The following is a 13,863-nucleotide window of genomic DNA, read 5'->3' as shown; positions in this document are numbered from 1 at the left end:
GGGAGGGGAGATAAAATCCTCCCTGCAAAAACATATGGTGAAATGGGTCACAGGTGTTAGAAAGGTTAGTGTGTTAGAGTTAATGTTGGTGATAAGGTACATGGTGTGTGTTTTCGTGTTCCATGCTGTCCCGTCTTGTTTATGTTTTTCGTTTGGTATAGCTTTTTATTTAGGCCCTTGTGCCTGTTTTGTTTGTTAATGTGTTTTTGTTCATGACTGCTTAGTGTTTTGTTTATTTATTTACTATTGTTAAACGTGCGCTTTAGCCCTTCACTGTACCTTCTCTGCCTGAGTCTCCCTTCTTGGTAAAAAATAACCATTGTTAGTGATGCTGTCCTGTCACGGCATTTTAACATAGGTGCTGGCCTAAACAGGAATACTGATCCAACAGAAACTGATGCACTGTACAGTTCTTTTTTCCCATTATAAATGTTTACCATAGTAAAAGTATAGCAAAGTGTAATAAAAACAAAGTGAATGTATGGTAAGAGCATAGGTAATAATTGAAAAGCATATTTAAAAGTATATTTTAAAATATTGCAAACTAGGGTAATTACATACAGTAGTAAAACACTGTGACAGTAAATATATGCCATTACTAACATAGTCATTTCTATACTACAACTGTAAAATGTATACATACCCCTCACAAACAAGCGCTTCAGGTCTCCTTGGAAGATGTGAATATTTCACATTCGTATGAATTGAAAATAGGCCACCGATGATGATATCCCCAGGTGATGATGCTTTCATAAGGTCTCCAGGATTTTGACATGATTCTGCTCTGCTGAGGAACAAAGCAAAGCAGATGCACAGTACCCAACAGGATCCCATCTGCTTCCCTTCAGTCCATGCACTTCAGTATGACAATACCACAACCTGTTTAAGTTCCCTTTAAAAGAGCACACTCTGTTTCCTGCTTCATTTGCATATGGATCTCTGGGATTCTTAAGATAGACAGACACTCCTTATTGAAGTCAGTGAGAGTAAAGGAGACAAGTTGTAATATCGCAAGTTGTTGTTTTCTCTGGCCACACACCAAACTTAAAATAACAATTCTGATCTGTTTCAAAGGGACTGAGTCACAATTAGCTCCCCAATAACCTCGCGAAATAAGCATTCAAAGACAGAGGTGTTCATACAATCAGGACACCTGCTTGTTAAGCCAGAAATGTAGTACCGGTACTACAATCTTTTTTTCAGTTCAGTTTACTGTACATGTACAGTCGTTTTTAATAAGAAAACATAAGCTGTAAATGCACACATTCCAGAGTTCTCTATGCTGTATTAAAACATGTCATACTTACATGTACACAACTTTCTAATGCTATAATTTTATTTCCAGAACTAAAATTAAGTGTTTGCTATTGTGACTTGCACACACATTAAAGATTTTTTGTGAAGTTGTTCTTTCATAAACTCTACAAGCACACATGTTTTATCCTTTCTTTTTGTTTATAGCCATTTGACAAGCAGTCAAGTCCTTCAAGGTTTGAGTTTAATACAGAACTAAAATCTAGAAGAATGCAAGCCACAGATAACTTAGTCCTGTGGTTTATTCGCATGTTTTCCAGGTTAGTAACCATCAATATCACACAAAATACCAATAAACCATAAGATTGGATGGTGTGTGTCATTATTCTGTGTTTTTGGTGCATTATTTTATGATTAAAGTATGTCTACAAGTTCTGAACTGGGTTGGAGAACATAGGCTACAACACAGTGATAATAATGTATACAGTAGTGTGGATTAGTGGTTAGGGCTCTGGACTCTTGACCATAGGGTCGTGGATTCAATCCCAGGTGGGGGACACTGCTGCTGTGCCCTTGAGCAAGGTACTTTACCTAGATTGCTCCAGTAAAAACCCAACTGTATAAATGGGTAATTGTATGTAAAATAATGTGATATCTTGTAACAATTGTAAGTCACCCTGGATAAGGGCGTCAGCTAAGAAATAAATATGTATAAGAAATAAATATGTATAATAATGTATAAAACAAAATGCACTCAAAATCAAAATATATATCCTATGCTCCTGAAATACTACTGTTAAATGTGTTGTTTCTCTTAATTAATCAAACTGATATTTTCTTGGTGTGCATTATTTTGTTTTTGCTGTGTATTGCTGTGTATTATAGCAATAACGATCCATGATGTGGTACGGAACAGAAAAGCCAGAGCACTTGTTTTTATATATATATATATATATATATATATATATATATATATATATATATATATATTTATTTATTTATATATTATCGCTTTTCCTGCATTGATTTAGAGATTTGTTTCTCGACCCTGGTCCTGGGAGCTCACTGTGTCTGCTGGTTTTCATTCCAATCAAGCTCTCAATTACATAACTAGATCCTTAACTGAACTGATAATTTGCTTAATTAGACCTTTTTAATTGTTTTCAGCTGTTAAACAGTTGCAGAGTTCAAGTTAATTATGAAATGTTATAGCTGACTTGAAATATAGGAAATAACAATAGTTATATTTTCAGTGTATAGTGTACAGGAGGCTGTGTGGTCCAGTGGTTAAAGAAAAGGGCTAACCAGAAGGTCCCCGATTCAATTCCCAGCTCAGCCACTGACTCATTGTGTGACCCTGAGCAAGTCACTTAATCTCCTTGTGCTCCGTCTTTCGGGTGAGATGTAATTGTAAGTGATTCTGCAGCTGATGCATAGTTCACACACCCGAGTCTCTGTAAGTCACCTTGGATAAAGGTGTCTGCTAAATAAACAAATTATAAATAATAATAATAATGGTGCATCTCAAGGGTTACATCCTGGAGAGCAAACATTTATATAAATAAAGAAGGGCAGAACAGTTGGTGATTGTAAATATTATGTATGTAAATAGTATGTGTTTTAAATTTGGAAGTGAAGGGGACAGTCACCTACCAAATTAAAAGAAACATACTTCCCAGTCTCTTTCAGGGGGCCTCTCTGACCAGAGTACTCCCTAACTTAAATAAAAGCATGAGAACGTGTATGGTAGACGTGAGTTGAGTGGTTCTCATCCAATTGCCAGCTATTCAATGGTTGATTGTTGATTGGCTGAGTAATAAAAGAGAGAACGTTTTGAAATGCCAGAGGGACAGATGACTGAGCTGAGCTGTGCTGTGCTGAGCTGTGGTCAGGTTTGGACCTAAAACAAAGATCTTTATTTTTATGAATGTATCCTGCCTAAAGGCCGTGCTTTGTTTGTAGTTGTTTTGAGGAGTGTTTTGGATTGGTTTTGTTCAAGGCTGTCCTTCCACAGTGATGTCACTGATCCATCCAACAGCCAATCTTACTCCCTAAACACCAGGTGGAAGAAACTGGCGGAACAACTTTTCTTGAATTTCATCAATATTGGCATATGCCAGTTTTACGAAGACATACTGAGAATGGCACAAAGAGTGGCACAGCTGGAATAAGGACCTTAAAAACATATCTAAAATGGTGACTTAAATAGTCAAGGTGTGTTTCAGGAACACTATGTAACTGTTGACAGTAGCAAAATTGTTTGTGAATGATTCGAGGAACATGAAGCTTAACTCACACAGAACTTAATCTCACCCGATCCCTAATAATGGAACAGATTCTAGCTAAATAATATAGTGTCAGTAGCCTTGTGTTTTAAGAAACAAATGTAAACTTTTCTGTGTGTTAAGTGTCTGTTTGTATAGAGGGTTTGTCTAGACTTCTGACACATAACATTTTCATTAACTATTATCATTCTCATTCAGATGATCAAACATTTTGGCAAATCCCTTCAATAGAATAATGATTCAGATTGTATGCTGTGGTATCAATGTAATAACAAGGAAGAGCTGACCCCTCCCTTTGTAAGCTAGGTGTAATCAACACTGTGTATGTTAAAGGCGGGGGGAGGGTGTGGGAGATGCTTATGACAAACATTTATCCTTTTTTTTATGGTCTCTGTTGCCATACTAGGTAATGTGGTGCTCTTCTCTTGGTACATTCTTAGATTCCCTGTTCAGTTTATCCCTTGCCCTATCAGTTCTGACAGACCACTTCCAATCTTGGTCACTTTGCTCGCTACGCATCCAGTGTGAGGAGGGCTTTACTGCAGGGCTTTAATAACAAATGTATTTATTTAGAAATGGATTACAGTACCTGCTCACTGATAAGACGTAAGATATATAAATATAATATTCATTTTAGGCCAGCTTGTTACTCCTCAAGTCTGACCCAGGAGGATATTCAGATGAAAATGTGTTGTGATTTGTTTATTACCGTGTATTACTAAAAAATTAAATTGATTAAATTTACTAATTTATTTCTGAAAAGTTGTAGTACTTTTTAATTTTTTTTTTTAGTTATTACAGTAGAGACTTAACAAGCAAAAACACTTGTTAGTTTAAATATTCTGTTTCCATTTACTTAAAATATATTATTTCTCTTCAGAGAGTTTTGTCACTCTATTATTAGATCAGAATACTTTTTTATTTAAAACCTCTATGCTTAGTAACAACACAATCAAATAAAATCAAATAGGTATACCATAGCTTTTTATAACATAAAACACATTACAGTCATTACAATATTTGTTGCAATTTGTATCCCAAAGATCGTCCCTGCTTCCAGTAGCTGTGACAGTCTTTAAAAGAATAATATCTGCAAAAACTTAAATCTTGTTAGCTGGGCTCCCAACATACATTCTAATTCCCATCATCATTGGGCAAAATTGAAATAAATCAAGCTGTTTCTATCAAAGAGCCAGACATCTCTGCCACATACACCTTTCACATAAAAAAGGTGCTCACACCTTGTAAAAGGGAAGACAGGTTTTAGGGTCACTAGTGGCACTTTCCATTTCTCTGTCAATCTGTTTTGGAGAATATACTTGTTAGATGAAAGCATCGTGAAGAATGCAAAGATGTTTGGTTCTGTCAGTGGTTTTGAAACACTGAATCCTTATAGAGTGTTTACAAACCACTTTTTAAATGCATCTACAGTACTTTTAGCTACATTGACATTTCTAAACAAGTATTTAAACGAGTATATTGTATATGTTCAATGTATCTTTTTTCCTTTAAATAACTACAGTATCTCAGGGACTTAAATCTGTCTGGGGAAAAAATGAACTGCATGTGGGGACACTATGCACTGGACTTGCCTGGCTTGTACCACGTTACTGCATTCTCATCTGATGCACAATACTTGCACTATTGCACTACTATTATGTAATTGTAGATACAAATTCCTTTACCCCTAACTTGTTACTTTTTATCTCATATTGTATTCTAGTAGTATTTGCCCATACTGTAAACTATACTGTATTTAAATACTGTTTTTGCACTGTAACCTTGTATTGCCCTCTAACATCTATGTCACCTTGGATAAAGGCATCTGCCAAATAAACTAATAACAGCGTGATTGTTGCAAAGTGGTTGTCCAACATTTAGTTTGTAAACCCAGCATTCCAGCTGGTCAAGGACTGAGCAGCACACACTTATAAAAATAGATTGCAGCCTGGTCTTGGGGTTAGAGCACAGGGCAAACCATAAGCCAGGCACCTGTTCACTGTGTGGACTAAGTTACCTACTCAGCAGAGAAGAATAAAAAACACACATCTCCGAATGACAGACTGGGAGAAATACTGGCAAAAGAAACTATACAGTTAACTGATTTAATGATAGCCTCTGTGCATAATTTGGCTGTCTTTTCCTCCCTGTTTTAAAGGTATTTACATATATTCCAAATGTAATGGGGGCTTTTCAAGCACTGCAGTCTAGAATAAATAAAAAAAAAACTTGCCTCCCCAGGGTGTCAGTCACAACCTGTTATGTGGTGGCTGTCTGTCTTTTTCTTTAAAGATTTGCATATATTTTCTTTAGAGATTTGTAACTTTAGAGATTTGCGTATATTTAGAGAACCACTTGTTCATTTTTGGTGAAACTTGCTAAGAACCATATTTTGCTCAATTTATCAAGAGTATCAACATCTGGTTAGAAATAAAGTATGCCTGTAGTGTGTAAACCATACACAGTGCATTCCATAGTAGTCTATGGTACACACTGGAAGCCAAGTACTACCATAGTATACTGTATGTAGGGAAGAAGCTTTACAAAAAACAATGAACCAAAGAAAATGAGAGAATTCTAGTCAGGTCACTCTGCAGCCAGCCAGCATCTCTCACAAAATGATGAAATTGAGCTCTGGGGTTCGAAGAGTATGTAGCTTGTTGAAGCCGAACCTCATTTACAAAGCAGAAGTGAATCATTGGCACATCCATTTTTGACCCCTTTCTCCTCTTTGACTTGGTATGAAACTGCAAACTCACCAGTTTAGGGCTTTGTCTCTCCACCTAGATTTTGCAACATGGTTATATCTTTCCTACATATTTATTTTGCAACCTGCAAATTAGTTTGAACACGACTCATCAGCAAAAACAACCACTGAAGCCCAGTTACCCAACACAAGGTGGGTGTGCCTATTTAATGTACTGTATATAAGAGACAGTTAAAACCTAAGTCCCTGCTCAAGCCCCCTGTTCTGGTTTCAGCATCACTGATTAGATTTCCAGAATGGTTTTTCCAATATTTGGGATCCTCCTGTTTTTCAGTGCAGTACAAGGTAAGTGGTGTTGATATAGGTTTATGTGGTATTTCTCAGTGGAACCTTTTGTTTAAAACCTAGATACTTTATCTTGATGTTTTCTTTTAAATAACTGAAATGTGCACATAAACAGGAGTGAGAATGTCAATTTTTCTGACCTTTTAAAAATATGCTGTATTCCTTTAGTTTTAGACCTTAAAAGGATAAGGGAATGTATTCATCTATTATCCAACTTTCTATGACACAGGGCAACTCTATCCTACTGGACCGCCTGCTACCACTGGTGGGAATGCTAACGGTGCAATGTGTGTCTTTCCTTTTGTGTATCGTGGAAATACTTATGAGTACTGCACCACTGATAACTGGTGGCCAAGTCACCCTTGGTGTGCTACAGTCAGCAATTACGATATAGAGCCTGTCTGGGGATATTGCCCGACTTCAGGTTAGTGCATTTCTGTTTTGGACAATTTTATATTAACTTTTAAAATGTACGTTTGTGCGATTATACATTTAAACAGTAACAACAAGAGGCAACTCTTTACATCTCAAATGGCACTGTAATTACTGTACACTATAATGGCACGTGTGGTTACATAGTAATTAGATTGTAAATGCACACATGTGTAATTACAAAAGACGCTAGCAACTGACACAGTTTGTCAGTTTGTAATTTTAAAAATCTGTAACTACACAATCATATGTTTACTGTGTTACTACAGTGTAATTACAGCACAGTTACAGACACTGAATACAAATTGTTACCCTGAAGTTAGAAAACACATCTGTTATTTCTTGACAGTACAAATTTGTAATTCTTTAAGGGCCTGTTTTAGCAAAAATGGAAACAATCTGTGTTATGAATTACTTCATTTAAAAAACAAACCTACTTGTATCTATTCAATTGATCGAAACTGAACATGGCCACCGTTTATATATTAAAAATAGGAACAAACCTGGTATTTAACTTATATTTTAAGACAAACATGCTCCTAGGTCACTGTGGCAAAGTGCCCGCCCCTGTGTGTATTTTGCGTGTTATGAGTTGTATGTATGGTGCGTATGTTAATGTTGGTGTATAGATTGGTACACGGGATATAAACGGGTCTGTGTTTCATGTGTATTTAAAAAGTGTAGATTTGTATTTAGGCACGAGGAGGGCACAAATCACTTCACGTGCTGGTTAAATGTAATATGTGAGCACGGGGTTGCACAGAATTAATTCACGTGCTGGGATTCAAGTGAATAATTAATTAGTAATTGAATCCCAGCACAACAGTATATATAGATGCACATTTTCACTCAGTCGGGGTTGGGTGTTCGGAAGAGGAGAACGGGTGAGAGAGAGAGGAGAGTTAAAATAAGTAAAAACGTGCAAGAGAAGTGTTTTGTTTGTACTCACCGTGTTTGTTTGTCTGTCCGTGCACCGTTTGTTTAGTGTTAGTCGTTTTGTATGTCTGTTTATTTTGGCGCAAGTGCCGTGTCCTGTTTTGTGTTCAAACCTTTTATTTTCTGTTTAATTATTAAATGCTGAGTGCAATCACGCGCCCAGCTTATACCAAACCACATCTCTCTGTTTATTTATTTCCTGGCTCTGGTCTGACACCACCCACTCCGGCCGTCTTTGTGACAGTCACTCACAAACACTGTTAGAGATATTGGTTTTCACAAAGTCCCCTTTTCCTAATGAATTAAACAGCGATGGTATTTCGATCTGACACTGTTTGGATGAATTTGAATAAATAGACCACATGATTAATTTTTTTCTTGCGTTTTTCCTGTTTGTTTCTTTTCAGTCCCTGAAATTCTTGGATCTGAGTGCGTCTTCCCATTTATCTACAAGGAAGAATCATATTTCTCATGTACAGACAAAGATTCGGACAGACCCTGGTGTTCATTAACTGATAATTATGATGTGGATGAACAGTGGAGCTACTGTGATGGTTATGGTAGGTATTTTCTTTTTTGTTACACAGCATTATAGAAGTTCCACCCTGAGTGCTCATGGAGTACTTCTGTAATTCCACAAAAGATAACTGGGCTCGTGAACGAGTGGGTTGTTTTCTGGCATCCTCATGAGTGCAATAGCCACAGCACTTAATGACTGTTCATTAGGTATTCTGAAAATAAAGTTTAAAACTCAACAGCAGAGAATTACTCCCCTTAGATTACACTCTGCACCTGCTTAGCAGTGCAGTGTCATTTAAGATCTGGTAAAGGGAATATTTACTTAGCAGCGTTGAATACAAAATAGTTATTGCACACCAGTGCCTGGTTCTGCAGAGCCTGATAATCACTAGTCTTGGACTGTCTTCCATAGATATTTTCATCTGAAGAGTTTTCTTACTCCTAACCAAAGGCCCATTTCCCCTGTTTCAAAACCACAGACAACACTGAGAGCTCTCTCTGTTGTCTAATGAGTACTGTATTGCCATGGCTATTAACCATTCTTTGTTGACTACAGACACTCCTGAATGAAGATGGATTCACAGCATCTCTGGTGTTAAACAAAATGCGGAATCATCATCTTAATGAAGGGATCGGCTCTGACTACAAAATGCAAACTGCTTAAATGTTTTTTTTTCAGCTTAATTAAAGTCATAAAACCGTATTGTAATCATGTCTTAACACTCAGGAGTAGTGAATAAACACTGAACATTAAATGCTATCATTTGATAGTTGTGCTTTTGTAATGCATCTCAATAACACATTTATGACATGCTTGTGACTAATTCCTAAGTGTAATGTTATAGCAGAACGCCAATGATAAGACTGTTTACCATTGCTTTGTCATTTCTTTAATACAGCAAAATATTTACATTAAGAATGCTGTGTTTGTGTCATAATTAAAAAAAAAAACTGCTGGAAAAGTATGTCTGCATTCCTGCTATAACATAATCTAACATAACATATGAGACAGTGACTCCAAAAATGTATTGGTATAGCAGAAGGTCACTAATCCAAACCAGCTGGGACAGAACCTTGATTAGATTTGTGATTTGTTGATGATCTGATACATTATGTACCATACTTAAATGTCTTTTCTGGTCTTTGTTTATGTCTTTGAGACTATCCTAACTTCAAATAAAAATCAATGATAAAAAAATTAATAAAACTATTTTGTAACTTTACAAGCATGCTATGAACTTGTTTTCTCAAATGATAATCTGCACTGTACTATACATGAGCAGGAGCAAAGAAAACATTTGGCTTGGCATTTGCAGTTCTATTTAAATTCACCCACACAATCAGCATGCATTTCATTTTGAGTTGGAGCCTGGTTTGAATTATCGGTCAATTTAGACTTTGGGGTCTGGATTTGCAAGTCTTTTGTATTATTTTGCTAACCTTTCTTATGAAAAATGTAATTTTCTTCTGAGCTGTACACACATGTACAGCATATGAACAGGTGCAGTTCTCATTAGTTAGGCAGAATCATTAGCAGAAGCATATAGAACAGATTGGTTGTATTGTGATGTGTTTGGGCCCCTTCTCCTTGTTTTTGCTCTGTGCGCCAGAAGCCACCATGTCTTCATTTCTGCCTGCTGCTGATTTTCTACTAACAGTAATAACTTCTGTAATGAAGGCTTTCCTCAGCTTCAGGGAGCAGGCCTGTCTGTAGACTGCAGGGACATTACACAAACAGATAAGCATGTTGGCACAGATCACACAACAAGCCAATAGTCAAAGCATGCAATGAAAAAGTAATCTACTGCAGTATTGGCAATGTTTGTTTTTGTAGTAAATGCTGTTACTGGCCAATCTGATATGCTTTGAAGCAGGTTTGCAAAGATAGTTTATGTACTGGGTGGATGAGTCAATATGTATAGGCAGCAGTTAAGAAATTATAATAAAAAAACACATTTTCTGTCATTCTAGAAATAAGTATCTCTGGCACCATCTTGTGGCTTAAAAAATGCTGGGTCAAAAATGCACAGTATCCTACATAAAATGCTGGGTCTAAATAAAAATGACAGATTATAATAGCATTAATATTAACCTCTACACCCAGGGCCGGTGCTAGGCAACTTGCCGCCCAAAGGCAAAGCCTAGCATGGCACCCTTATATATCAGTCAAGTTATAATTATTTTATTGATTTTTAAAAACAGGTTTTTTACTCAGCTTATATTGTGCAAATCACTGTCTGCTAGTAGGCTATATAACCGTTTATACGCCATGATCAAGGTCTTCAGCAACATAGCCCAAGTGTACAGCGCGAATGCAAAATGGCTACAGGAAAGCGAAAGCGAGTTGTGTCAGTTTGAATTATGTCCCTAACGACGCCTCATAGGTAGCTGTGTTCCCGCGGGGAGTCAGGTATATACAAAAGTTCAATTATTCATCTCAGGGCTGCTGCAAAACCAAGGCCAACTGGGGAAAAGAAGAAAAAAAATCGGCCGCTCTGAGTGTGAGTGATTGAGAACTAAAACCAGGGTTGGAACCGAGCTTTTAGTAAAAGATTTACATAACGTATCCACCCTTACTCAGGTCCCACTGCAGTCAGATACGAGACGGACTACTGTAAATGTTTTCATTAAAGTATTAACATTCCTTTGAATGCAGATTTATCTTGCTTAACAACTATTGTAAAGAAGAACACAACACTATAGAGAGATATGTAACCATTTTAAAAAAGGATAGGTTGTGGGGCAGATAGTAATGTTGAAGCTAAGCACACCGAAAAGATAATAGCTTTTTAATTACGTAGCAATTTTTTTAAAAAAGGATCACAATTTAACATTAATCTATGCCGGCAAATGATGTAATGCATTGGAAACAAAAGTTTATCTAAGGTGAAAACAACCATTTACATGACAATATTATTATAGCAAAGGGCAAGATCACGCCGTCTCACCAGTGGCCAGAGCGACTTATGTAGGACTATTTGAATGTGGTAGCAGTAGCTTAGCTAATCGGTTCAAAACTCTGTTCTTTTTTTTTTTAATTACCGCTGAATATTGCCAGTGTCATGTGATAGGCAAAATTCATATATATATATATATATATATATATATATATATATATATATATATATATATATATATATATATATATATATATATATGTTTAAATTATTAACTTACCAAATTCTTGTTGAAAATGTCTAGAGGCTTACTTCTTAAAACTTCTCCATTAAAGATGACGTAAGTCAGTCATAAAGGCATTTTCTCTATAAAACGGCATGATAGATATAACTAACACAATTTACTATCGATCACTCCATTCCATGCGAAAGAGTATGTTTGGATAGCCTAGGATTCTTCAGTGAGATCTGCGATGCCAGTTACTGTAGTGCTAAACGTCACAGGAGCGGTGTTTCGCACAAAATGCAGATTCTTTACTTTTATTTTTTAATTAATTTTTTTGCCGCCACCCTAGGTGGCTGCCTGGTTTGACTAGGCCTTCCTCTGGGCCTGTCTGTATCAATCTATGATTTTTTTTTTTTTTTTTTTTTTTTACCTGATATAAGTTTTTGGGATAAGGACCTGAAATCTAATTAGTGGGTAAATTGTCTATGTTGCTACTGGATGTGTACGCAAAACTGCAAGAAACTCAAAATGCCAACTTCTTGTAGGCTCTGTAACTTCCAGTAATTGCTTCTTCATCTACACAATGGCTAAGGCTGGCTTATCATGCATGGAAAGCAATGTTTTTCTTACTTTGGTGTTTCCATTTCTGTACAGTCACTGCCTGCAGAAATGAGATGAAAAAATATCAGTAGCAGTTATTTTCTTCATCGTATTGTTCCTAAGACCCTGGACAAAATAGCAAAGATAGTATGTATTTATTTATTTAGAGCGGATACAAAACAGACAGACAACGATTTCCAGGTGCAAGGGTGTTTATTGATTTAATTAATAATGTCCAGAGCCTTATGGCGAACACCTATAAATAATAAATAAATGCCCAACTTTCATAATTTTCTTTTCCTATGGTCTCATCAATAGAACTAATTAAACAACCTTTATGTTTCCAATCCACTGCATATCCTGTCCTATATAAGAGATGACAAGTCACCACCTGGCTAAATCACAAATAAGCATCATGAAACCAGTTTGTTTGAAATACAGTATTACAGGGAAACTGCAGTTGCAAAACCAGGCATGGATCAATTGAAAATGATACATTTTTGCATGTCAGCATGGGAGAAGCATATTAGCATACACAAAATGGAGCAGTGCTACATAAAGTCGGCCTAATAGGTCTTTCAAAGGTGATATAACACTTTTCAGCTTCCTCTTGTAGTAATGGTCCCGTGTGGTTCTTGCAAGCAGGTTCGGGGGTCTTCTCCAGTACTGCTCATCATGGTCTATCTTTAAACCCAAGGTCATGCAACACTAGTGTGCTCAGGAAGTCACATGAATTGGTACAGATTGTTCATCACATGAGTGACATTTACATTGTCCTCAACTTAAAAATATCAACTGAAAGAGAACTGCAGGGCTGCTGAATTGATCAGCTTGTCCACCAGCACCAGATGGTTTAACAGGGTGTATGCAAGGGTATTATAAGAAAGGAATACAGGGCTCACGCCCTCAGTCCTCAGTACTTGAAAACCATTCCTGTCTAGCTGAACATCAGTTGTTTTTTGCAAATGAGTGGTAAATGGACAGAGGGATAATGTTCATTACATCACTCACCAGAATCACACCCTTATAAAAGTTTACTGCAGAATTTCACATATTGAAATAATATTCACAAGATAAAACACATACAAGTATTGTAAGGCTTTATATAAAATAATGAGAAGCATGCCAAAGAATAGTTCATTCAAGTTCTATAAGGATGATAGAAAAATTAATTGAGTCCTGTTTGTGAATGTTTAAACGGTGGATCATCGTACAGTCAGGCTTACCTTGCACCTCCACCCTCCAAAAATACACTTTACACATCTCATAAACATGTGGCTGAACTACATGTAATAGTTCCTCAAACTAAACCACCACACCCTGAAATAAAAGCATGTTTGCTTACCAAGGTACAACAATGGACATTTGAAATTCATGCCAAGCCTACAATGTTGTTCTCACAGAATGTATTGCGAGCGCAGTGTTGTTTAATGCTTGTAAATATAACTAAAATTAGATGCATGCTTTATTCAAATGACATTTCCCATCTAGGCCCTTTTGGGAGGTGCAAGTCAACCCCATCATCTCTCAGCTCACTTTAATATTGTACTTCTTCTGGGCTTTTCAATGTTTACTCAGGTATTTGAGGTAGTGACAAGGCTCCTGGTATGATATCATTCCTCACTGATCAGCTGAAGGACATCTAACTTAGAGAAATAAATC

The 13,863-nt window shown here is 36.6% G+C and overlaps 1 protein-coding gene across 1 annotated transcript; it reads left to right on the top strand.

Moving 5' to 3' along the window:
* The first annotated feature begins 5,778 nt into the window (after positions 1–5,778).
* On the top strand, positions 5,779–9,685 carry LOC117410586 (matrix metalloproteinase-9-like). Its single transcript, XM_034017247.3, has 4 exons — positions 5,779–6,591; positions 6,821–7,015; positions 8,367–8,519; positions 9,035–9,685. Exons 1-4 carry the CDS (start codon positions 6,543–6,545, stop codon positions 9,046–9,048), a joined length of 411 nt encoding a protein of 136 aa, XP_033873138.2. The 5' UTR covers positions 5,779–6,542; the 3' UTR covers positions 9,049–9,685.
* Positions 9,686–13,863: the final 4,178 nt, after the last annotated feature.

This window comes from Acipenser ruthenus, chromosome 6, assembly GCF_902713425.1.
Source record: "Acipenser ruthenus chromosome 6, fAciRut3.2 maternal haplotype, whole genome shotgun sequence".
NCBI classification, from domain to species: domain Eukaryota; kingdom Metazoa; phylum Chordata; class Actinopteri; order Acipenseriformes; family Acipenseridae; genus Acipenser; species Acipenser ruthenus.
This window is presented reverse-complemented; position numbering and strand designations above follow the sequence as displayed.